Source organism: Physeter macrocephalus, unplaced genomic scaffold (genome assembly GCF_002837175.3).
Source record: "Physeter macrocephalus isolate SW-GA unplaced genomic scaffold, ASM283717v5 random_26, whole genome shotgun sequence".
NCBI classification, from domain to species: Eukaryota; Metazoa; Chordata; class Mammalia; order Artiodactyla; family Physeteridae; genus Physeter; species Physeter macrocephalus.
In genome coordinates, this window is record NW_021145310.1 from 174961 (window position 1) to 200000 (window position 25040).

The window sequence follows — 25040 nt, forward strand, 5'->3', positions numbered from 1 at the left end:
GCTGGCCCATCTGGGGACAGTGTGACTGAGCTGGAATTGGCCTCTCCTGGCCCCAGCCCCGCCCTCTGGGGGCAGGCATGGCAGCTCCTCTGCCCCTTGAGGTTTGGAAGGAGATTCTGAGCCTCTTACTTTTCAGGCTATCCAATCCCACTCTCAACTCACCCCACCCGTAGCTGGGAACATCCTCCCTGTGTCATCTAGGACTTTTTAATTATCACAAGTTTTATTTTCAGGTCTCCTCCCTCCTTGAAATAATAGGGAATTTGCTAAACTTCTGTGTCACTAACCTTTTAAGAGAAAAAAGGATGGAGTTGAAAAACAGCTCGTGGGTTGGCTGGAAGGCTATCAGATAAGGCTGTGGCCCAGGAGCCAGGACAATGCCCCGTTGTTCCTGCTGCCCGCCCTCACAGTGGGCTGCTGTTGGTGCCTGGCTGTATCTCCAACAGTGGCTCCGCCTGTGCCTGTGGCGTGCCCACATTTCCCGGGCTCCTGGGCCCTGGGCACGGCTGCCCGACCCCAGCCAGCCCCGCGGCTCTTCCACCCGACCTGGAGTGAGCGGGTCACGGCAAGCAGGTCAGCTGGCTGTGGCCCTGCGTGGCCGCCTGTGGGGAGATGGGAAGGCGAGGCTTGGGCAAATAGCGTTAGGCTTGGAGTCTGCTGAATGGGGTTCCAGTCCCCCTTGGCCACTTGCTGCCTGTGCGATCTTGGGCACGACACCTGGCCTTTCTGAGGCGCGGTACCTCAGTCCTGAGGGGTTCTCATGAGAAATGGGTAAGGAGACAGGTGGGAAAGTGGTGTGGAGTGGGGCTCAGCCACCCGGCCCGGGTGTGAGCACTTGTCTGTCTGGAGAGACCAGGGACAGTGTGATGTGGCTGCACTGGGACTGGGCTTTGAACGCTGAGAAGAAAGGCTGTTGTCGGGCAGAGAGTGGAGGGAAGGGTGGGACGGGTTCAGGAAACAGCCTGGACAGAGGTCCCCCCAGAGGGAGGGAGTTCCTGCTGGCCTGGGACCCGCTAGCGAGGAGAGTCTAGGTCATTTGCCAGGGTGTGGTGTGGCAGGGGTAGAGTTTCGGGGAGGGCTCAACCCCAGGGTGAAGCACTGTGACTTGATTCTCTCTGTAGGCTGTGAGGGGAGCGCTGAGGGCAGGAGTGACACCATGTTGGGCAGAGGGGCCCATCCGGTGGGAGGGCACTGCCCCCCTCCTCCACTGCCCGCCAGGCCCTGACCAAGACCTCTCAGAGGCAGAGGAGGTCAGGGCAGGCCTCCCTCCCCTGTGGCCTTGGCTCTCCTGTCTGTGACCTGAGCATCGTGGCACCACCCCCCTCCCCGGAAGTGTGAGGATTCCATGGCATGGAGGACGCAGGTAAAGGCCTCCTGAACAGCTGGTCCAGGTCAGGAAGGGGGGACTGCAGGGGACATGGGGCCTCTAGTGACTGGGGGGCTGTTGAAGGTCTAGAGCATCAGCTGGGTCTGGGACAGTCTCGGGAGGATGCAGCTATGGTGGAGGGTGCAGCCACAGAGGGTTGGATGAACCCCTGACCTTGGGAGAGATGGAGGGAGCGCCCCGTACCTGGACAAATCAAGAGCAGGGGTGTTTCTTGGAGATTCTGGGCAAGCACCAGGGTGCTGCTCTTGGGAACTGTCCATGAGCAGGCAGCCTCCCCGAAGACCGGCGCTTGGGTCATTTTGTGCCTTCTCCCACTAACAGCGTCTGAGGGATCAGGGAGGATTGTCCTCATCCCAGCTGACCTCCTCCCCCTCCCCCAGGCTTAGCTGACCTCAGCTCCTGCGGTGTTGGGGCTTTGATCCAGGAACTCTGGGGCTCTGAATCTTAGCGCTGATCCAGACCCAGCCCTCCCCACGAGGAGCCCCCTCCCTGGTAAGGAGACAGCTCTGTGACAGGCCTTCCCAGCACAGCCTAATGGACATTAGGGTTTGAGGTCGCTCTCTGCCCTGGGAGTCTGGGAAGGCTCCCTGGAAGAAGAGGCTCTGATGCTGGGTATTGAAGGTTGGATAGGACAAGGGGATTTCTTGGTGGAGGGGACTGCATGTGCCTGGAGGCCTGCCTGAGGGAATCGTGACCCCTGAGGAAGAGGAGCCCAGGGTGAGGTGGAACAGGCAGATGGACCCCGGCCAGCAGGGCTGCAACTGAGCCCATGTGGTCTTGATGGGAAACCCCCTCTTCACGACTCCAGCGCCTGGGGGGATGCCTCTCCCTGCAGACCCGCTCTCCAGCCCTTCAGTGTGTGCGTGTTACCATTTATTTCCATTTGAGACAGAGTCCTTCTTTCTCTTTCAGATAAGGAAAGGGCCCCTGGGGGGGTTGGGGCGCGAATAGGGGTGACTTCAGGAGGAAGCTGAGACCCTGGGCAGGTCACCTGCCTTCTCTGCAGCAGGCCTCGCCGGGGGCTGGTGGGCGTCCTCCTGTCAGCCGTGTGAGGATTCAGCCAAGTGCTGTGTGTGCTGTTTCCTGCGGGCGCAGCCCAGGGCGAGCCTGGCCCAGGTAAGGAGGGCCAGGCGCGTGGAGCCCACGGCACTGCCGTGAGACCTGGTTCTGTGGCCTCTCTGACCCAATGTGGTGTCCCTGGCAGGGTTGTTGTGAGGAGTAACTCAGACCTGGGCTGTGGGGATAACCTGCACGAGCAGAGGTCCCCTGCGACGGATCTTGTCTTCCTTGGTGCCGTCTCACCAAAGACTGAGGTTCTGGTCCCCAGATACCACAGGAGGTCCCCGGGGGGTACCATCACAGACTGAGCTGAGCACTGAGGGAGGCCACACAGTGGCTGTGTTGGGCCAGCTTCTCTCCCACCCCAGCCTCGGGGCAGCAGAGGCCCTGCATCTGATGGTGTCAGACCACAGACCTCCACACCACGGAGGGCAGCCGTGGGCGGGGCTCCCAGACCAACCTGTGTCCTGCTTCCAGCAGGGGGCCTCGGGCAGATGCAGGGACTGCTGCTCCCTGAGCCCATCTTACCTTTCTGTGAAATGGGTAGATGAGTGTTCCTGGTAGAGTTGTGTGCAGTTGAAAGTGACCAGCTGGGTGCCCTGGCCAAGTGGAGGTGGGTGCCCACCAAGCTTCCTGGGTAGGGACACCGTGCCCGCTCGCTGTCCTCTTGGAGCATGATCCCTCCCGGGATGGGCTTCTGGCCCAGCCTGGGAAGGCAGGAGCTGGAGGTGAGAAAGGAAGTGCCCAGCAGTGCTGGCTGGAGCAGAGGCGGGCTGGGTCGAGGCCTGCCGTGGGTGATTGATGGGGCAGGAGTCCCTGCGGTGGAGTTTTAGGGGGTGCTGTGCTGTGGGCCTGGGACAGGGCTGTCTGGCTTCCTGGAAGAGGTGGATCTTAGGCTGTGAGGTGGGCCTGCTGAGTCCACTGACCAAGTGACCATTTTCCCTCCCTGAGCCCGTCATCTGTCTTATCGGTCACTGCCACAGGAGCACTCCCCTCTGCCAGGAGGTCCCACCCTGCAGGGTCACAGCAGACCAGCTCCCCTCTGGGCCCAGAGCTGCATGTCAGGGCCTGATGAATAGGTGCCCCTTTCTCTCCCCAACGAGCCTTGTGGGGAGCTGGGGGGCAGGTGGACTCCAGGCAGAGCGAGAAGGATATGCGTCTGTATGTGAGTCAGAGAGCACAGGCCCACTGGCCCTGCCCCATCATAGGGCAGTGGTCAGAGCCTGGCCCTCAACTCCACTCCCAGAAGCACCTGGGAGATCTAGGAGTAGCCACTGGGCCTCCCTAGACCCCCCCGCCCCCCGCAGTGAGCTTGGGCTACAGGGGTGGGTGAGGCCCCTGCTTCAGGTCCTCCCACTTAGAGAATCCCTGGGGAGGTGGCGAGGGTCAGGGCTGCCCAGCTGCAGCCAGAATGAATGCCTTAGCCATGAGCTTCCCATAGTCCTCCATTCTGTCAGGAACCTTCCCAGTGAGGCCTGGGCCAGTTGGGGCCTGCTTGTGGGGCAGGATGGTGGGGAAGGAAGAGGAGGGTTCTGCAGCCACAGGTTCCAGGGTCTGGCTGCTTTGGGGTCTGGCCTGGGCCTGCTGGGCTCCTGGGCTGTAGAACGAAGGACCCCTTGGGTCTCCCTGGGCAGGCCCAATCTGCTGAGTGTGCCTCTCTTTCCTCTCCCCAACCGGCTCGTTCAGGTGCCCCAGGCAGGAGGCGGTGCCGCAGCCTACCAGCTCCTCCCTACGTAGACTACTTCCTGGGTGCCCTCTCCACCCGCCCCAGCTCCCAGGATCTTACCTGGCAGGGCTTTCCGGGCTGGGCCAGAAAGCAGCCTGATCTTGATCGGTGGGCTGGGTTTTCAGCCCTGGACAGCGGGCCTGGGGGCTCTGGGTCTCAGCCCTTCCGAGGTGGGTGATTTCCCCGGCAACTGAGGCAGGGCGTCCCTTGCACTGGGGTATGGAGGGAGGCCCAGGGTGGAATCTCAACAGAGTGGATGGCAGACCCAGCCACCACGTCGGTCAGTGCCGTGATGGGACGGAGGTGGGCCGTTTGAGCAGACGTGGAGGGTTTGTCACGGGGAGAAGCCTGTCAGCACCTGGCGTGGCAGCAGCAGTGCGTGTGTGCGGTGCGGTCTCCCAGAGAGGGTTCTGGAGGAGCAGAGGCGCCACCGCTGTGCATGCCAGTGGCCTCTGGCCTCGAGTGCGTCCTGGGGAGGTGTGGCTGGGCTCTAACCTGACTTTAGCCTGCCTCACAGCTTCCCTCTGGTCCACTCCCCTGGGAGCTTTCAGGAGTCCTGCCTGAGGGCATTGTCTCGGCTCCAGGGATCTGAGCCCTGCTCTGCGCCAGCGTCCTGCTGGGCACGGGGGAGCAGCTGGGGGAGCCCGACTGGGTCTCTTGGGTTGGGCTGTGAGGTCCCCAAGAGCTGGGGTCCCAGTTCCAGCCCTGACTCCCATGCAGTGCCTAGCACAGGACAGCGTGTCAGGGAGGGCTGTTGCCATGGAGAAGTATGGGGCTAGGGGGTGGCCTCTGTCAGCCTGTGAAGCCCTCTGGGCAGGGTCTCTTCGGCTCATCTCTGGATTCCTGAATCCACACATGGTGGACCTCAGGCTCTCTTACCACAGGTGGTTATGGAAATGGGTTATGGGGTGTATGTGCCCTACAGGGAGGTCTGTGGTGGTCCTGCCAGGCCTCACTGACCTGAGAGAGGGTCTTTGTTTGGCGAGACAGGGAGAGATGATGGCCTGAGCCTTGGACCCGGAGGCCAGGAGCTGAAAGACAGAGGGTGTTGGGGGAGGAGGTCTGGGTGAGCTAAGGCCAGTGTTTGGACTGTGGACATGAGTAGGGGCAAGGCCTGCCCAGCCTCTGTCCCGGGGTGGTCTTTGCAAGCCTGGCTGGTCCTCTGGCTTTTCCTGTGCCCTGGCTGTGGGAGGGGGCCCCAGTGGGGCACTGCTGTGTGTCCTGTTGACTCTGGAAAGGGACGTTTGCCTTTCTGAGGTGGACTCTACCAAGCGCCGGAGCAGATGCCATCTAAGGTGCTTTCCACGTGAAGTGCCGAGGAAACTGAGGCTCAGAGAGGGGAAGTGACTTGTCTAGGGCCACGTAGTAGGTGAGCAGTGAGCCCGGGTCCAAGGCCAGGTCTCTCAGAGCCAGTCCTGGTCCAGGCTCCATTTGGGCATCAGGTGGAGTGAACTACCTGTGCTCTTTGTGCCTGTGCTGGACCCACTGACCCTGGCCTGACCCCCGAACCCCAGCCTGTGGACCCTGTCTGAGTCTCAGCTCTTGGGCACCGTGCAGAGATGGCTGCATCCCTTCACGGTCCTTGTCTGTAAGAAAGGAGCAGCAGAGTTCCTGGCGCTCCTGCATTGCCTGGGGCCAGTGGGCGGAGTGGGATGGTGTGTGAGAAAGGGTTCTGTCGGCAGTGATGTCCTGGACAAATGTTGGAACAGGGCAACTGCTTCTGTCTTGGATGGGGACTGGAGCAGAGGGGAGGGGAGGGGATGGGATGGGGAAGGCACCAGACCCCCAGAAGGCTGCCTGGGTCGGGTCCGCTCTTCTCTGTGGGTCTCGGGCTGCTGAGAAGCCAAGTCCGGCCCTACCCTGCACCCTGTGCTGACTTTCAACTCCTGAGTGGTGGCCTTATCCTTACCTCCCCGCGCCGCCCCCCCCCCCGCCCGCTGCTTACTTAGGGGCTGAGCCCCTTACCCAGAGTCCTGCCTTGGGGCAAAGGGACTGGCTGGCCTCTGTGACTCCAGCACCACGATGTCCCCTCCCCCCGACTCTGCCTTACAACAGAATGCTGACTTCCAACTCCTGAGTGGTGGCCTTATCCTTACCTCCCCGCGCCGCCCCCCCCCCCCCGCCCGCTGCTTACTTAGGGGCTGAGCCCCTTACCCAGAGTCCTGCCTTGGGGCAAAGGGACTGGCTGGCCTCTGTGACTCCAGCACCACGATGTCCCCTCCCCCCGACTCTGCCTTACAACAGAAAGGACCATGGGAGTTGAGGGGAGTGATTGCCTCCAACTGGGGGGTTCTGGGCAGGCTTCCTGGAGAAGGGAAGGGAGTGGACAGGGCAGGCCTGACCTGACGCACCCTGCCGCCCTCCCCCCAGCTCCCATCTGATGCCGAGGCTGAAGGAGTCTCGCTCGCACGAGTCCCTGCTCAGCCCCAGCAGCGCGGTGGAGGCGCTGGACCTCAGCATGGAGGAGGAGGTGGTCATCAAGCCGGTGCACAGCAGCATCCTGGGCCAGGACTACTGCTTCGAGGTGCGTCCTGCTGCGGGGGCGGGGCGGGTACCGGTGTCCTCTTCCGGCGAGGCCAGGTCTCCTCCAGATGCCCTCCTAGAGTGCTCCCTTGCCTCCGCAGGGGCCAGGCTCTTTGGGACAGCAGCCAGAATCTGTCATAGCTTTTGCCTCCTAAGAGACCAAGTGGAGCTGGGAGATGGGGGCTTCATGCCTGCTCTGTGGCCTCCTTGGAGACGGACCAGCACTGTCCCCCATGCTGGGAAGTGCAAGAGGTCCAAGTGGGTGGAAAGGAGTTCAAGGCGTATGTGGAATGGCTCAAGCCGCAGAGCCGTCTCGAGGCCTGCTCACCCCTCCTGCAAAACCACTCCAGTGCATTGTAGGGCAGTGGGGAGTGTCCCTTTTTCTGGCCCTGTTCCTGCCTCTGCGCCATGAAAGCCAGGATCTTTCCTGCCCCGGCATTCTGTGACCCAAGGTTTGAGAGCGGAGGGTCAGCCCCCCGACCTGGCAGGGCTGTTACTGGGGATCACCTGTCCAGTGCTTCCCTGTAGATGGGGAATCTGAGGCCCAGAGAGGGCAAGACGATGTCAAAGGTCAACCTACAAGCCTGAGGCCAAGCCAGAACCAGGGTAACTAATGTTGCAGGTGTTGCTGGGAGTTCCTAATTGCTTCTCTAATTATTCATGTTCTCTTCCCACCTCTGTTTCTGGGAAGCTTCCCACCCCCAACAGCCTTGCATAATTAGGAGAGCTTTCTGACAGAGGCATGACCCTGGGACTAATAGGGCAACCTCCCGGCACCCCCAGCTCCAGGGGAAGAGTGGGGTGGTGCCCGGCATGTGCCCTAGCCCTGTGCCCACTGGGTGCCGTTTCTGGTTCAGGACTCCTGGCCCAGCTGGGCTCCTTCTGGCCTCCGACTTCTCTACCTGGGGCGGGCTGAAGATGGTGCCTGCCCACTCGTCCACAGCAGGGGGTGCTGTGGCTTCTGCAAGCCTGTGAATGGCTAGATAAGGAGTCTGGTTCCCCGGTAGAGACCTCGGCGTGCTGGGGACAGCGGGAACAGGGTAGGAACGGGTAGGAACGGCTTGGGCTGGGCTTGCTTGCCTGGAGGAGACCAGAAGATGAGCAAGTCAGACAGGGAGGGGAGGGTAAGGGTTCCCGGCAGAACCCCAGGGCCCAGCACACCCAGACAGCCCAGTTCTCAGTTCTCTAGTCTGGCCCCAAATAGGTTAGCCTTCTGTGACCGCCATTGCTGTCACTGTCACTTGGCAAGAGAAGCATCATCAGCAGGTGTCAGCTGAGGACCAAGGTGACCCGCGTGCCAACCCGTGGTCGTCTCCTAGGTGCCAGTGGCTCCACCGATAGAGGGAGGCTCGGGTGAAGCTTTGCCCTCTGACTCACGTGGGGGCCCGTGTTCTGCCTCCCACCATCTCCAGGAGAATGAGGTTGGACTCAGAAAGATGCTTTCCTGTGGTCAGAGGGCACTGAGGCAGGGGTGAGGAGCCAGGACCAGGCAGCAGCTGGCACGGGGCTGGGCCACCCTCCTGTCACTCTCTTGCTCTAGGACCACAGGTCTCGGTGCACCACCCGCAAATGTGAAATATGGGGGGGGTCGTTGTTCTGCCTCCTGCCTGAGGCTGGGGTGCGGTCAGATCTGGCAGCCGAAACCCCCCCAAGTCCTGGAGGTCCTCCATCACGCCGCCTTGCTGCCTTCCCCTCCCCTGTGACGCTGTCCTGCCCGTCCCCCACAGGTGACCACGTCGTCGGGAAGCAAGTGCTTCTCCTGCCGGTCAGCAGCCGAGCGGGATAAGTGGATGGAGAACCTGCGGCGAGCGGTGCATCCCAACAAGGTGGGCCTGTGTCCCCTGTCCCCAGAGCATGGGGGGTGGAGGCTAGACTCAGAGCAGAGCACAGACGCCGACGTGAGGGAGCAGACGGAGGGGTCTCTGGTGTGGCCTGGGCTTGGGGGGTGCAGGCAGCCTGCGTGCAGGCAGGGCCCGAGCAGGCCGTAGTTCTGGGCTCTGAAAGAGGCTGACTCGTGCCGGGGGCCTCAGCCTTTGAAGCTGCGCACTGAAGAGGCTGGGCCAGAGAACTGAGCATTGGGGTTTTGGGTGCTGGTGTCCATCTGCCTGGAACTCTTGATCCTCTCGCCCCTGGCTGAATCCTGCTCATCCCTTTGAGTCCAGCTTAGCTTTCTGTTCCCTCATCCAGGCGAGCGCCGCTGGCCCAGGCTGGTGCCCTCCTATGTTCCTACTGCCCCCAGGCTTCTCCCAGCAGGTTCCTGGGACCCCGACTGTAATCACTTGCTTCTGTGTCTGCCTCCCTGGCCAGCTTGGCCTGGGCTGAGTCCTGGTCGCCGTGACATTACTAAGGAAGGGCCTGAGTGATGGTCTTACCTCTAAGTGACTTTGCAGACCAGCAAACTACAGGGGAGCCAATAAACGGCTGCCGTGTGCCAGGCATTGTGCTAGCCTCTTACTTGCTGCGTACTCGGTTTTAATTCCCAAGGGAATAAAAAAGGGGAGTTGAGACTTAGATGGTCACTTGCCCACGGTCAGTGGGCTAGGGCGAGGCAGAGCAGAGATCCAGCCCCATAGCCCCACAGCCGTCAGACTCCAGAGCTGTCCCTCGCCCAGGTCCCGGTCCCTCCCGGTTCCAAGAGCTCTTCCCCGCTGCGGGCTGGGCGATGGGCAGGCGGCTGGGCCCCCAGTCACCGCGGGCCCCCTGTGTGTGTGTGCAGGACAACAGCCGGCGCGTGGAGCACATCCTGAAGCTGTGGGTGATTGAGGCCAAGGACCTGCCGGCCAAGAAGAAGTACCTGTGCGAGCTGTGCCTGGACGACGTGCTGTACGCACGCACCACGGGCAAGCTCAAGACTGACAACGTCTTTTGGGGTGAGCACTTCGAGTTCCACAACCTGCCGCCCCTGCGCACCGTCACCGTCCACCTGTACCGCGAGACAGACAAGAAGAAGAAGAAGGAGCGCAACAGCTACCTGGGGCTGGTCAGCCTGCCCGCCGCCTCCGTGGCCGGGCGGCAGTTCGTGGAGAAGTGGTACCCGGTGGTGACGCCCAACCCCAAGAGCGGCAAGGGCCCCGGGCCCATGATCCGCATCAAGGCGCGCTACCAGACCATCACCATCCTGCCCATGGAGATGTACAAGGAGTTTGCCGAGCACATCACCAACCACTACCTGGGGCTCTGCGCCGCCCTCGAGCCCATCCTCAGCGCCAAGACCAAGGAGGAGATGGCATCGGCCCTGGTGCACATCCTGCAGAGCACAGGCAAGGTGAAGGTAGGTGTGTGGGCCTCAGGCGGGACCCCACCTCATGTGGCCCCGTGGGAGGCTGGGTGACATGTGCTGGATTACCTACCGGTCCCCATGTCCACGTCTCGGATTTCAGCTCTGGTGGAGGCATGGTCACAGCCAGGTGAGTTCCCTAAACCCAAGAGATGCATCGTGGAGGGTGGGGACTTCGTGCTCCTCCGCCGTGGTTGGAGCTGATCACAGAGGCGGGTATGGAGCCCGTGGACCGGAGCACACCTTGCAGTGAGGAAATGGGTTTAGGGACTTCTCCCACTGCCCCAGAGGGCGGGCCCCTCCCTGAGGCTCGAGGCGAGCAGGCCGCGAGGCCCACCTCTGCCGGCACACGGGTCCCAGCGACCCAGATGCACACGTCCAGTGAGGTGTTGAGTTTGGGACACATCCCAACAGGTGACCGCCAGGGTGCAGGCCGCTGTCCGAGCCCCAGACTCCCCCCTCACTCCCAGTTCACGCACATGGGACACACAGTCACTATTGCAGCCGTCTGTTTGACGGGCAGCCCGCCACGGCTACAGCCGTGCCCAGCTTCGGAGTCCCCAGGAGCAGAGCTCGTCTAAAGCCCTCCATCAGGCCCTACCTCAGGGCTGGAGGGGCCCCCGCTCTTCTCGCCGCCTTTCACCTGCCTCTCCCTGCCAGGCCACACCTCAGCCCCACCCACCTGGCTTTGGAGACAGGTAGGCTCCTTCTGGAAGACTCCGCACGCCTACCTGCCCATCGCCTACCTGCCCATCGCCTACCTGCCCATCGCAGTGGAGTGTGGTTCTCTGGGCCTCGAGGGCACACCTCCCCCTCTCCACCCTGCCCCCTCCCTTGGGTGCAGTGGAGAAGGGCTGGCCGTGGGGTCCATCCACACTGCAGAGGCCTTGCGTGCTGGCCCCGGGAACTGGGCCTCTGCCCTCTGGACGTGGTGTGGTTTGGGGCCTGTGGTGGGGGTGAGGGACTGCCCTAGTCAAGGTCCTGAGCCCTCAGCCTGGGCTCGGGGAAGACACGGGTGGGGCTGGGCCTCAGGTCCGCAGGCAGAGCCCAGGGCACGTGCTCCATCGGGGCCCTTATCCTCTATCTGTTCCCGGAAGGCCCTGGCCTCCTTCGGGCCCTTCAGAGCCCCTGCCTGTTGGGCTCATGGTGTGGGACCAACGCAGGACCAGGGAGGGGCGCTTTCCCGGTGTGGGCCCCGTGGGGGCCGGCACTCGGTTCCTCCGCGTTGTTGGACCAGCTTCCCCTGCCCCCCAGCCTCCGACCTGCCTGGGCAAGGCTGCATGTGGGACCGTCTCTTAATTTCTTGGTTAGCAGTGGGAAGGGGGATAGAAACTAAGTGAATGGAAGCCCTGCCTCCAGAGGGAGCTCCAGGGCGGCAGCAGGGGCTGGAGCAGCATCCTCTCTGTCTCTGTGTCTGTCCTTTCAGTAAGTGGCCCCCGAGGGCCGGGCTGGCCTGGGAGTCTGACTCCGATCTGAAGGGACCTTTGCTCTCAGACTCACAGCTGAGACAGGAGAATCAGGGTGCTCATTGTGGAAGGAGGTGGAAGCCAGGGCTCCAGCCCCCCAGTGGGCCCTTAGGTGGGGAGAACAGTAGGTGGAAGGATAGGAAGGAACTCGGGCTGCTGGGGTGACGTTCGTCTGAACTCTGACCACTTGGGAGCTGATGGGTGCGATGCCTCTCCAGAGCACGTGACGAGGGCCCTGCAGTCCCGGGGAGGGCTGTGTGAGGGGGCATCTGGCACGTTCTGCTCCTTGCCGTCCCCCTCTCCCCTCAGTGCAAGGGGAGGAACAGGGCCTGGCAACAAGAGACTCTGCCCAGATGTGGCCCAGGTAGCTGTGTGGCCTTGGACAGGTCACTTTCCTGCTCTGTGCCTCTTCCCCCTTGCTGGGTCCTGGCTCTAAGCAGAGCCCCTCCTCTTCCCCACCTGGGCCTCGCACTTGCCCTAGGAGTTCAGGAAGCCCGTGGCCATGAGCAGAGCAGTACACGCAGTACTTACCTCTGCTGCGTGTGTTGAGAGAGGGGGCCCTAGAGGTCACCTGTGGTCGGGAAGGGGTCCTCAGGCTGTGTGGTCCCCGGAGAGGCTCACTGCCGCTTCCCCCCAGCCCCTGCTGTCTCTCCGTTGGCCAGCCAGCCAGGTCTCTGGGGCCCGGGGTTCGGTTCTGTATTTCAAGGGCCGCTTGTGATTTCAGAGGGGCGCAGAGTTGTGCCCATCGGAGTGTGGAATTTCCAGAGCTCCAGAAGCCCTGGCGCACACTGGCCACTGCCGCCTCTGTGCAGGGCGGCCCCTGGCCCCACTGTCACCCTCCTCCGGGTCTCCGACTTCCTGCCTCCTGCCTGTCCTCCCCCCCATCCCCCAAGTCACAAGGCTGGCCGTGGGCGTGAGGAGGCGCAGGCTCCAGGGAGGAGTTTCCACCTGGATGATGCAGCAGGTTCATCGTGCAGCCTCCCTGCAGTCAGGAGGGAAGGCGTGGGCTCAGGCTCCCTCCTGGGGTCTGCTGGGAAGCTGTGCCTGGGACTGAGGCTCGTGGGCTGCCTTCCCGCCCAAGCCGAGGTCGGTGCTCTCTCCATCTGAGCACTGGCTCGCTGCCTTCCGGGGCAGCTGGACTGTCTCTGCCTCTCTCTCATCCTTGCCTGTGAGGTTGCACAGAACGAGCCCGTGTCTGGTGTGGGAGACCCCACCAGAGCAATGGGTGGACAGTGGCAGCTGCTTGTACGAGGGGGAGAGGGCAGCCCATCTGTCCTCTTCGACACTGATGGCACTGGGCGGGGGGAGTTCTGCTCCCGTCACCCCGCCAGACCTGGGCAGGGCTGAGCAGGGATTTGAGTCCTGCGGGTCCGGCTGTGATTCGGGGGCCCACGGCTCCATGCAGCATGCTCTTGCGTCCCTGATCCGGTACCCAGCTCCGCTGTCGCCATGGCTAGACGTCTCCCCTCACCAGGCTGCCCTGCCCTCACTCCCAGGCAGCCCCCACCGGTGGGAACCAGTAGCTTGGCAATGGAGCAGCCTCGAGGAGCAGGGGCTCCTGGCCAGGGAGCGGGTCTGGAACCCTAGGGTTCTACCTGTCAGGTCTGCTCAGGTCCACTCTCCTCACCTGGCTCCACAGGACTTCCTGACAGACCTCATGATGTCGGAGGTGGACCGCTGTGGAGACAACGAGCACCTCATCTTCCGGGAGAACACACTGGCCACCAAGGCCATCGAGGAGTACCTCAAGCTGGTGGGCCAGAAGTACCTGCAGGACGCACTAGGTAGGGGGTGCGGGCCGGCAGGGGGCAGAGGGCAGAGTCGGGGCAGGCTCGCCAGGTCCTCACTGCCCCCTCCTGCCCTCTGGCCGCAGGGGAGTTCATCAAAGCGCTTTATGAGTCGGATGAGAACTGTGAAGTGGACCCGAGCAAGTGCTCGGCCGCTGACCTCCCCGAGCACCAGGGCAACCTCAAGATGTGCTGCGAGCTGGCCTTCTGCAAGATCATCAACTCCTACTGGTCAGTGCTGCCTCCGTGCCCTTCTCGGCCTCAGCTGCCCAGGGCCCCCCACCCCTGCGTCTCCCCTGTCCTTCTGTGTCCTTCTGTGCAGGTGCCTACAGAGTGCTGGGCTTTGTTCCCGCCGGACAGCTCTGTGAGGGGCTCTCCTCCATCATCCCCAACTCACGAACGGGAGAGCTGAGGTTTAATAAGGAGAGGAGAGGGGACACGCCCGCACTTCACATGGCTTCAGTGTGGGGCTCTGGGATTGGAAGCCACCCTCTGCCTGACCCTGCTGAGGCTTGCTGGGCTGCCAGGCCCCCGTCCTGGTCCTTTTTGGGCTCTCAGACGTAAGCAGTGTTCCAGAGTATATATGCAGGACGTGGTTTGTGCAGTGGTGAAGATTTGGACCTGGCAGTCCATCGCACGTGCTTCACAGTGGGCACCAGCTGGTGCTGTTGTAGGCGCTGGGGCTGCCCAGGGAGCCAGACTGACAAGGCCCTGCTCGGGCACCCACCTGGGGTGGGTGGATGGCTTCACCTGGGACTCCTCACCTGTCCGTAGGAGCTGGTGCTCACTTCACAGGCTTGTGATCAGGCCCAGCAGGGGCCTGTGTGGGTGCCCGGACACTGGGTGGGCCTCCTGCTGGGGCTGTAGAGGACAAAGGAGGCGGATTGGGCTTTAACTGGGACAGAGGTCTGCGGGTTCATGGCATCCCCGGAAGGGAGCAGAGGTGTGCTGAGCCGGCCGCTCATACAGGACCGCGGGCAGGGCCAGGACCAGTCCCGGGGCCCCTGAGGAGTGCTAGCCTAGCCCCAAGGCTAGCGTCCCAGGCACGTATGTCTGGTGGCGGCTGACCCGGTGCCGAGTACAGCCTCATCACTGTCCAGGGGACCGTGCCGCCAGCCCCGAGCAGTGGGTTTATTTTCACACTGGAGGAGCTGCCAAGGTTTCCTCCTCGGTCACTGCTGCAGCTCAGGACCTGCATCCCGTCCCCATCCAGGTCGCTCTCCTGACCCCATTCCCAACCCCCACCCCCAGCCATACCTTCCTCTTTTCTTTGATCGTGTTCTTTCCTGGCCTGGCCTGTATCTGGCTCCCCTCTGCAGCCCTCCTGCAGGTCACCGCATATGGTCGGCCCCCCTCTCCTGGGCACCCTCGCTCACAGCCCCGCTCCCATCAGAGTGCCTGACTGTGCCTGTGTCCAAGTCCGTTTCCTGCACACACCGTGAGCACCCTGGGGGCAGGCACGTTCACCAGCTCGGGCCTGGGCATACAGGAGGGCGCGGGAAAGTTTTGCTGCTCCCAAAGGACAGGCAGAGGCGGGCCTGCTAGGTGAGCGACAGCCTTGGATCGCGGCAGAGGGAACGGCCAGAGCCAGTGGGGTGGGCGCCTCCGGCCCCGGTCCCTCTGGCCCAGGGCTGCACAGGGTGCTCACCTGGGGCCAACCTGGCCTCCTGGGCTGAGCTGAAAATGAACCCTGGCACCAGGGGAAGAGGGGCAGCCAGAGAGCCTGAGCTCTGGAGCACACTTCCCACCCTTGGGCTAGGATGTGTTTTCACCCTCTGCCCCCCTGTTCCCAGGGCGGACCGGGTGTGGGACACAGGGAAACATATCCATGGACAGTGATTTTCTATTTCCTCTTTCTGGCGTTTGTAGAGGCCCAGGGGCACCTCTCAGTTCTGAACAAGGCTGTTGATAGATGTTATCACTCAATGCCTGCCCCCTGCCCAGTCCTGTGCCAGGTACTTCAGGGGCCAGCACTGAAGGTCACCTGCCCTCACTTCCTCTCTAACCGTGTCCTTGTTGGTTCAGCCATATTCACTGCCAGAGTCTGCTGGGCTGGGTGCTGGGCTTGTTGGGCATACGCTTTTCAAGCTGATCAAAGCCTCTTAAAGTCTTGGGGGATCCCAGCCTTAAGATGGCTCTGTGAGCTCGGCGGGGCAGGCCTTGTTCTTTTTTTTTTTTTTTTTTTTTTGCGGTACGCGGGCCTCTCACTGTTGAGGCCTCTCCCGTTGCGGAGCACAGGCTCCGGACGCGCAGGCTCAGCGGCCGTGGCTCACGGGCCCAGCCGCTCCGCGGCATGGGGGATCTTCCCGGACCGGGGCACGAACCCGCGTCCCCTGCATCGGCAGGTGGACTCTCAACCACTGCGCCACCAGGAAAGCCCAGGCCTTGTTCTTAGCGTGAGAGTGAGGACGCTGAAGCCCAGGGAGGGCCGGGCCCTGGGTCAGAGCAGCCTGAGCCAATGACAGAGCCAGGTGTACTCTGGCTTCAGGGAGCGCCCATCTTCTAGGGTGAAAAGGTAGGAAGGCCACTTACAGCTTGGCGTGGTGGGGCCTCACTGTGGCAGGGTGGGGACGCCCAGAGGAGATAGCCCCCAGCCGGTGCCGGAACACTGCCTGCACTCACCGGGTCTGCCTGGGGAGGCCACTGCCTCCCTTTCCCTCCCCACTGAGAAAGTGGGGAGCTGTGTCCTCACCCTGTGGTTAGGATCCACCCGTCTTCTTGATTCTAATCTAATTCTATAATGTTATTTGAGTGAAGGGAGTAAGTCTCAAAAGGCAGGGATGGGAACCAAGGAGCGGTGATCTGTTCCTACTGTGTTCTCCTCACTCTCCCCTAGACCCTGATGCCTGCCATGTGGGGAGGGGTTGAAGCCCTCTGGGAGCTGGCCCTCATCGCCGGCTCGCCCGTGCCTGTGTCCCATCTCACTCGGCCCCTCGGGGAGAGAGCCACCTGACCGCGGCCTGGGCGTCCCTGCTCCTGGGCCTGCCCCGTGCTCTCCTGTGCCGGCTCACACAGCCCTCGTGGTGGAGCAGGGCTGGAACTCGGTTCCGTCGGACCCAGAACCGGGTCTGCCCCCTCGGTCCCGGCGCCCTGCCTGACGGCCAGCCCCCACCCCGTGTGTCCCGGCACAGCGTCTTCCCGCGGGAGCTGAAGGAGGTGTTCGCCTCGTGGCGGCAAGAGTGCAGCAGCCGCGGCCGGCCGGACATCAGCGAGCGGCTCATCAGCGCCTCCCTGTTCCTGCGCTTCCTCTGCCCGGCCATCATGTCTCCCTCACTCTTCAACCTGCTGCAGGAGTACCCCGATGACCGCACCGCCCGCACGCTCACCCTCATCGCCAAGGTCACCCAGAACCTGGCCAACTTCGCCAAGTGAGTGCCATGTCCCCCGACGGCAGGGTCGGCCCCAGAGCTGGGCCGTGCGACAGGCCAGTCCCTGCCGTCCTCAGTCCTTCCCACACCCCAGCTCCCCTACGGAACGTACATGCCGCTGTGGTACGTTTCCGTAATTTTCAAAGGTGAGAAGACAAGGTATTTTTTCCTTCTGCTTCTTTGAATGAACATTTTATCATAAGGATTCTCCCATGAAATGAGTGACGGATATGCCTTTGAGGGACAAGGGCCTGTGTCTCCTGAAGCCGACCCCCGTGGCTGGGCACCCGACTTGTTTCAGGTTGTCCTTATCTAAGGCTGCCAAGGACGTCTTTGCTAGTGAAGCACTTCAGTGTTCTCGCTGTACCTTAGAGGGAGTGGGTGGAAATGGAAGGGCTGGGTCGTCTAGCCGCTCTCAGGAGGTGTGGATGGAGGCCCCTCTGGGCCCCGCCCGCCCTCCGGGAGACAGCCCTACAGCAGGGGAGAGAGCGGGTGGACGTGGGCACACGGCCTCGCAGGAGGGCCCTGCGCTTGTTGGGAGAGGAGAGAGGGAGGCTTCCTAGGAGGCGTTCTCCCGCAGCTGCGTGTCAGGCCAAAGGGCAGCAGGAGCAGAGGGGCAGACCCGGGGGGGATCGGGCACTGTGCAGTCCCCGAATCATCCAGTGCCAGGCCGGGGGAGGTGGGAGATGCGACCCAAGAGGAAAGCAGGGACTTCTGAAGGCCAGGCAGGGCCTTGGAGCAAGGTGGGAGGGGGAGAGTCCTGCAGAGTTCAGCCTGGCAGCAGTGGGGCCCGGGGGGTGGAGGGAGCAGGACTGGCAGGCGAGGAGAGCAAAAGTTACGCTTCTGTTAAAGGCAAAGGGGAGGAAGTATTGGGCTCAGGAGGTGGCGATGCCAGAGGCCCTGCTGCGAGGTCACGGGGTGATTAGAAGGTGGTAACGTCAGCAGCCTGGCCGGTGGTGGGGGAGGCGCGGGGAGGAGCCCACGGCCGGGCTCCTCGCGCAGCTCTCTGCTGGGTGGTGGCGTCTCCCCTTGGGGCAGGGAGCCCCGGAGGAGGGCGCAGGTTCGGGGTGCCGGAGATGACCGCAGACCTGGCCGAGCTGAGGACGAAGGGGGAGGTGCCCGTGGCGGAATGTGTCTGAAAGTTCAGCAGAGAGACCTGGCCAGGCATGGATTGAGACCTGGCCAGGCATGTATCGAGAGTCGTCTGCGCACCAGGCCATTGCCATTTGGGGGAAAAGAGGAAGGAGATCGTGACCGGCAGTGAATGGGGAGTGAGGGCCACGGAACCTTCCCGGTCCTGTGAGAAAAGGCCCAGAAAGGGTCTCTAGCCTTAGCCATGAGGGCCCTGAGCCAGAGTGGATTGGCTGGCTGGGGAGTAAGTGGCGTAGGGGGGCTCCTGGGTGGGGCCCAGGGCACTCACCGCATCTGCTCGGCTCCAGGTTTGGCAGCAAGGAGGAGTACATGTCGTTCATGAACCAGTTCCTGGAGCACGAGTGGACCAACATGCAGCGCTTCCTGCTGGAGATCTCCAACCCCGAGACCATCTCCAACACGGCCGGCTTCGAGGGCTACATCGACCTGGGCCGCGAGCTCTCCAGCTTGCACTCGCTGCTCTGGGAGGCCGTCAGCCAGCTGGAGCAGGTGCCTGTGCCCCGGGCCGCGATGGGGCGGAGGGCGGGCCGAAGGTCACCAGAGCTGCTTCAGGCTGCTCCAGCTCCCAGGGTGGCCAGGAGCTCAGAGGGTTCGTCTGCGCGGTGTGGATGAGCAGCGCTGCCGGGCGCCGGAGCCTGAGGGTCCAGCCCGGGCCCTGTCAGCACGCGCTGGGGATCGCGGGGCCCACTTCCTCGGTGGGGAGCGCCACGTTCACGCGGCAGCCCCTGCCCAGGAGAGCCCGCTCTGTGTACTGGGGCTTCGGCTGTGCCTCCACACACTTGGCATTGAGTGGATGGAGTCCACTGCTGAGGGTGTGCTCTCTACCTCCGAGAAGTGTGATCAGGTTTAGCTGCTTCTCTGAAAATGTCCTTGCTCTGGGTTTTAAGGCCACCGATATGAAAAAGAAGACTGAAGATGCCACACCTCCACGTGTCAGGCAGGAAGTTGCAAACCTTTCCAGAATTGCCCTTGGCCATCAGTTGAAACGGTTATTCCCTAGACATCTCTGACATTGCTGCAGCCACTGTGGCCTGGCTTCCACTGTCCCCAGCAGCCCCAGCTCACACAGTGAGCAGGTTCTTGGCAGCAAGGGCTGGGCCTGCCAGGATCCACTTCCAGAACATCTGCTTTCCAGGGCTCTGAGAGACCATCTTACAAAAGTAGCTACTGCTGAACCAGGACTGGAAGGCCTTCTTACTCCTGTCCCATCCCTAGGGGTGACCACTCAGGGCGCTCTGGTGTGTAGTCTTCTAGATACATCTGTGCCTATGTTAAGTACACACACAGGCAAAGTCCTTTCCCTTTTTGTTAAAGTGAGAACTTTGCGTGCAGTGCTGCATGCGTTTCTCACTCCTCCGTCATCGGCATCTTTTCACGGCAATACATGCCACACCACCACTGTGACCTTTCTAATGGCACAGACTGTCCTGTCACGTGACTGCACCGTTTAGTTTACTGGACGCTCAGATTAGGCCCAGCTTTTCACTACAAACAGATGCTGTTGCAGTCATTTCTGCTCCTTTATGTCCACTGCCCTTTGGCTCCGAGAGACCCAGGAGGGAGAAATGGAAACGAGGGCCAAGGCCCTCTCTCTCTCCACTGCTGCCAACACCATTCAGTCTACGGCCACCACTTACTGAGCGCCTGTGCCCTGCCACCGTCTTCCGTGCCCGCGCAGCCAGGCAGGAGCTACAGAAGTTGCAGCAGGATTGAAAGTCGAGCTGTTTGCCGCTCACGTCTCTTCTCTGTTGACTACACGAGTTTTCACGCTTTCTTTTTGTGCAAAGCCCTAGATGGAAGCTGGGGCATAAGCCAGGGGAAGGCAGAGTCCCGTCCCCAGCCCGGAACGCTTAGCACCGTCGGTCTAAACAAGGATAGCGAGGTTTAGCCAGCCCAGGCGCCACTGTCTGCCTGACAGGTGTGTGGTGGTGCCTGCCTGGTGCCTGGGCCGTTGCCCCTGGGGCTCAGGTGTCGGAGTGGGTCAGGCCCAGCCCACCCTGTGGAGTAGACGACGTGGGAGGGAGCCATCCCCGAACCCTCTCAGGTGGGGAGGTATAGGTGGGGAAGGTCCGGGATTCCGTGTGGCCTGTCCTCTCTGTGGGGGAACTGAGGTAGGACAGACTGGGGTGAAAGGCTTGGACTAGGTAAGCGTTTCTTCCTGTGGGCCTCGCACCCTGTCCCAGAAATATGTGGGGAGCTGGTAAAAACGTTATTTGCGATTTCTGGGCTCCCTACCCCGTCCCAGACCTGCCGGATCTGACCTGCATGGGAGGGCGGGCCTGCATTTCTGACTGGCTCCTTGGAGGTTTTGAACACAGCGGCTACAGCACACTTGGCCTCTACAGGCAGCCCCAGTGGGTCACACCTGCCTCTTGCTGTGTTTTTGCAGAGCATCGTATCCAAACTGGGGCCTCTGCCTCGAATCCTGAGGGACGTGCACACAGCACTGAGTGCCCCAGGCAGTGGGCAGCTTGCAGGGACCAACGACTTGGCCTCTACGCCCGGCTCTGGCAGCAGCAGCATCTCAGCGGGGCTGCAGAAGATGGTGATCGAGAACGACGTCTCCGGGTAAGAGCTGTCAGGCATGCTGGGTGTTGCGGGGTGCCTGTTCAGACAAGGCGCAGCCACCTGCAGTCTCATTTGGGGTGGAAGATACCTACGCTGGTGTTTATAAAACAAGCTGAGCGAGACTCAGTGTGTTTTTCAGGCCCTAAATAGTGAAGTTCTATTTGGGAAAAATCAGGAAAGGCTTCTTGGAGGAGGTAGTGCTATAGTTTGGAGCTTAGGAAAAAGAAATACCTCCGTTGGTGGAAAAGGCATTCTCGACAGAGGGACTAGCACAGACAAAGGCCTGGAGAAAGATGGCCCATCTTTGTTGAAGAACAGTTGCTGGTCCCAAACACTTCCACATCACTGGGTTGTATGTGTTTCCTGGTAATTCCTGGACCTGAATCAGAATCTCTAGAAGTGACGCTCCAGGGTGTGTGTTTTCAGGAGGAGCTCAGGTGACTCTGTAAGGCTTAGAGACTGGGAGCCTGGGAAACTAGAGAGATGCTGAGGCCCAGCTCTTGCTCTGAGCCCCCAGCCCTGGGACGAGTGCCCAGTAAATAAAACACAGTGCGGGGGGTGGGGGAGGCAGAGTGTTCTCTGAGTGATGCCATCAAAATGAGGACCTTGGCATTTACAGTGAACTATTTACGCCACATTTGTACACTCCCCTCCTCTACCAGGGCCATCTTGGACCAGCTAGTGAGGATGAGGCTGCAGCAGCAGAGTTGGGAGCTCTCTGGTTCTGAAATGGTGGCAGCAGCAGGCTTTTAGCCGGCGAGGGCGTTGAGGTCAAGGACCTGGGGATGCGGTGCGAGGGACTGGAGGCCCAGGGGCAGGCGGGAGATGCAGAGACCTTGATGCCCCTTCTCGGGTCCCTCTAAGTCTTGAGGGGCCGTTCGTACAATCTTCCAAGTGAGGCAAAGCAGAGATTCAGGTGGGGAACACACCTTAGCCGAGTGGTGGCTCGAGAGGTGTCCGGGCACGTGGGTTCTCAGGAGACCTGACCTGGGCGTGTGGAAGGACGGCCCAGGCCCGTGGCTGGTCTGGGTTTCTCCCTGCTCTGCCTGCTGCCCTCGTCCACTTCTTCTCGGCCCACAAGTGCTGTGGCCCTGAGTGGCCGCTGCCTGCCCTGCCTAAGTCCCATCACCTGGGACTTGGCACTTCCTCACCATCCCAGGCTAAGCCAACTCCTTTCTAAGCCCACGTTGAACCCCCAAGTTCTTGCTGCCTCTAGTCCGCTCAGAGCCCTGTTCACCCCCCGCATTCTTCCCTCCAAAGCCCACCTGGCTTTGTGCCTCCTTTCAAGGAGTTGGCTTCCAGGGAGGGGCCAGGGAGAGTCTGGGAGTCCTGGATGGGGGTGAGGGTATGGCCTGCCACGGCAGGTGCAGGCCCTCCCCGCCTGAGTCATGCCCGTAGGAGCCTCCTCTGATTCCTTGTTTCTGCCGGAAGCGCCAGCCCCCGCCTGCCAGTCAGACCCCGGGGTGTCAGCAGGAGGCTGCAGGTGGAGGCTTCTCTGGGCACAGGCCCCCACATAGTTATCAGTGTGACTAGGAACAAGAGGGAAGAGGCAGAGGGGAGCCCCCGTGGCTTTGGAGCCCTAGTTCTCGGTGCAGGACCCTTGGATAGCAGAGAGCCACTGCGTCGTGGGTTTGGATTTAGTCAGGGGGATTTTCCAGAACACTTCAGGCCCCAGAACCTACTGTCCCAAGATGCAGCTGAGCAGGGAAAGGGCCTGCCAGGCAGCCTGGCCTGACACTGGGAGCGCGGGTCCCTAGTGCAGAGGTTCCGTGCAGGAGCAGCCGTCAGCCCCTCGCCCTCGTGGTGGCTTCTGCCAGGGTCAGCTGCCCGGGCTGTGCTTTGGTTTTGCAGCTGGGCCACTGGGCCCCGGGACTCTCCCACTCTCGCTGCCCCCGCACCTCCTCCCCTCCCCTGCCTTCCCTCTTCTCCCCCCCTCCCCTTCCCCCCACCCTGGCTCAGGCCGCCGGGTGGGCGGCAGGTTGGCGGGGGCTCTCGGTTGGGACCCGCCTTGGCCGCATTCACAGTTCTTCTCTTCCCCCTTCTTTCCCTGTGTGTGCTTGTCTCCCTGCAGTCTGATAGATTTCACCCGGTTACCGTCTCCAACCCCCGAAAACAAGGACTTGTTTTTTGTCACAAGGTCCTCCGGGGTCCAGCCCTCACCTGCCCGCAGCTCGAGTTACTCGGAAGCCAACGAGCCTGATCTTCAGATGGCCAACGGTGGCAAGAGCCTGTCCATGGTGGACCTCCAGGACGCCCGTGCGCTGGACGGGGAAGCGGGCTCCCCGGCGGGCCCCGACGCCCTCGCCGTCGACGGGCAGGCGCCTGCAGCTCAGCTGGTGGCTGGGTGGCCGGCCCGGGTGGCCCCAGTGAGCCTGGCAGGGCTGGCCACAGTGCGGCGGGCAGGCCAGACACCGACCACAGCGGGCACCTCGGAGGGCGCGCCGGGCCGGCCCCAGCTGTTGGCGCCGCTCTCCTTCCAGAACCCTGTGTACCAGATGGCGGCCGGCCTGCCGCTGTCTCCCCGTGGCCTTGGCGACTCGGGCTCCGAGGGCCACAGCTCCTTGAGCTCCCACAGCAACAGCGAGGAGCTGGCGGCTGCCGCCAAGCTGGGAAGTTTCAGCAGCACCGCCGAGGAGCTGGGGCGGCGCCCCGGGGAGCTGGCACGGCGTCAGGTGTCGATGACTGAGAAGGGCGGGCAGCCCCCGGGGCCGCGGCAGAACAGCGCCGGCCCCCAGCGGAGGATCGACCAGCCACCGCCACCGCCCCCGCCCCCGCCTCCCGCGCCCCGCGGCCGGACGCCACCCACCCTGCTGAGCACCCTGCAGTACCCGCGGCCCTCGAGTGGGACCCTGGCGTCGGCCTCGCCCGACTGGGCTGGCCCCGGAGCCCGGCTGCGGCAACAGTCCTCCTCCTCCAAGGGCGACAGCCCCGAGCTGAAGCCTCGCGCGGTGCACAAGCAGGTCAGTGCTGCCGGGCTCTGGCGCCGGGGGGCGGCCTGACCCCGTGTTGTGATGCTTCTCCTGGTCGTGTCATCGCCACCTGCGCCCCGCTGCCATCCCATGCTGAACGATGCCCCACTCGGCCCCATCCCACCGGCCTGCCCCCCAGCCCCCGGCCCCGCCCCCGGCCCCACTGGCCCTGCCTGCGTCCTGTGAACAGGGACACTGCGGCCCGGGGGTCCCTCTGCCAGTTCCCCAGAGACAGCTGGGGTCAAGGAGGAAGAGGGAGGGGTCCGTCCATCTCCAGTTCCAAGCCTGTTAAAGCCCGACCCAGGGTAGGGGTTGACGTGGCCCCCAGGCCCCCTCCTGCTCTGAGCTGGCCTCCAGGGCTGTACACGCCGTAGGGTGTCAGATGTACTGTGGGCCGGACACTGACCTGCCGGGCCAGGTCCACTGGCTCTCACTTGGGCGGCAGAGAGCCACGCTCAGGAGGCCACCTGGGCTCTTGAGTCTGCTTCAGGCTACCTGGAGTCGCCTGGGCTGGGGGCTGCATGAGACGTGCCCAGTCAGCTAAAGATTCCCTCTGAGCCACTTGTCCCTGGGGCTCACCCAAGACCACCCCCACCCCTCCCTCCAGCCCCTCACAGCTGTGTTTCATCGCAGGGCCCTTCACCCGTGAGCCCCAATGCCCTGGACCGCACGGCCGCCTGGCTCTTGACCATGAACGCGCAGTTGTTAGAAGACGAGGGCCTGGGCCCAGACCCCCCCCACAGGGATAGGCTAAGGAGTAAGGAGGAGCTCAGCCAAGCAGAAAAGGTAAAGCTGGACCCTGGCAGTTTGGGGCAGGGCGGGCTGCCTCCCCGAGGCGGCTGGCAGAATTCTCTCCCCTCGAGCCCTGAATTCACGGCGCTGCTTGTTCCCGCTCATGGCCAGTCCCCTCTCAACCCCTGGTCCCACGTGAGGACAGCAGTCAGTGGAATTTGGAGGATTTAGCTTAAACCTGAGGTTTCCTACATGGGCTGCATGTGAGACCCACCCAGGAATTGTATTGAATCCAGACCCCAGGAGGCACCTTCCCTAAGTGACTGGGCAGCCGAGCTTCTGAGCATCTGGGACTGGAGGAGAATCCAGGACCTGGGGGGTCAGGGGTGCCAAAGAGGTGCATGGAGACCCCTGGGGGGAGCCTCACGCACGAAGAGGCAGAGGCATGGGTCCTGGAGACAGCAGGGAGAGGCACCCCGGCCAGGCCCCTCCACTCTGGGATCGTGCCTGCCTGCAGCCTGGCTCTCCCCCAGTCCCCGTCTCCACCAGGGTCTGGGGGAGAGAGCCAGGGAGGGGTGATGTCAGATTGCTACCGAGATGTTTTCTTCTTTCCAGGGGAAAAATGTTGGTCCGAAAACATCCAAACCCCACCCCCAACATATGTCTAGTATTCGGGTGAGCAGTGGGGTGCTTCAGTTCTCCAACATTCTTTTAGTTATTGTGGCAGCTGCCCTGGATCCATGGCCGATTCTCATCTCCTCCTGGAGGCCAAAGCCCAGGTTGACACAGGACCAGTGCAAGGCCCCCCAGAACAGCAGCCACTTCCCCCACTCACCGTGGGTGCCCTCGCCCCTCTTGGCCCCAGGAAAGCCTGTAGCAGCCTCTCAGGCGAGGGCACGGAAGGCAGGGTGTCCGCTCTCCCTCCCTCCCGCCGGCCTGGGGTCAGGTCCACATCCATGCTGCATTCCGCCGCCTCCACCATCCCCTTGGTCCACTGCATCCACCTGCTTTCACCATTATTATGTG

General features: G+C 62.4%; 1 protein-coding gene across 1 annotated transcript in view; it reads left to right on the top strand.

Moving 5' to 3' along the window:
* The window catches only part of LOC102982845 (disabled homolog 2-interacting protein), a gene marked incomplete at its 3' end in the record, with an annotated part of 119789 nt that extends 94769 nt beyond the window's left edge, over nt 1-25020 (top strand). The window contains exons 4-14 of the mRNA XM_055082154.1: nt 6543-6696; nt 8423-8521; nt 9412-9966; nt 13078-13222; nt 13312-13456; nt 16357-16593; nt 18033-18234; nt 20135-20313; nt 22385-23273; nt 23916-24068; nt 24630-25020. Coding sequence (XP_054938129.1) covers nt 6543-6696; nt 8423-8521; nt 9412-9966; nt 13078-13222; nt 13312-13456; nt 16357-16593; nt 18033-18234; nt 20135-20313; nt 22385-23273; nt 23916-24068; nt 24630-25020 — 3149 coding nt within the window. The remainder of the gene's footprint in view (nt 1-6542; nt 6697-8422; nt 8522-9411; nt 9967-13077; nt 13223-13311; nt 13457-16356; nt 16594-18032; nt 18235-20134; nt 20314-22384; nt 23274-23915; nt 24069-24629) is intronic.
* Nucleotides 25021-25040: the final 20 nt, after the last annotated feature.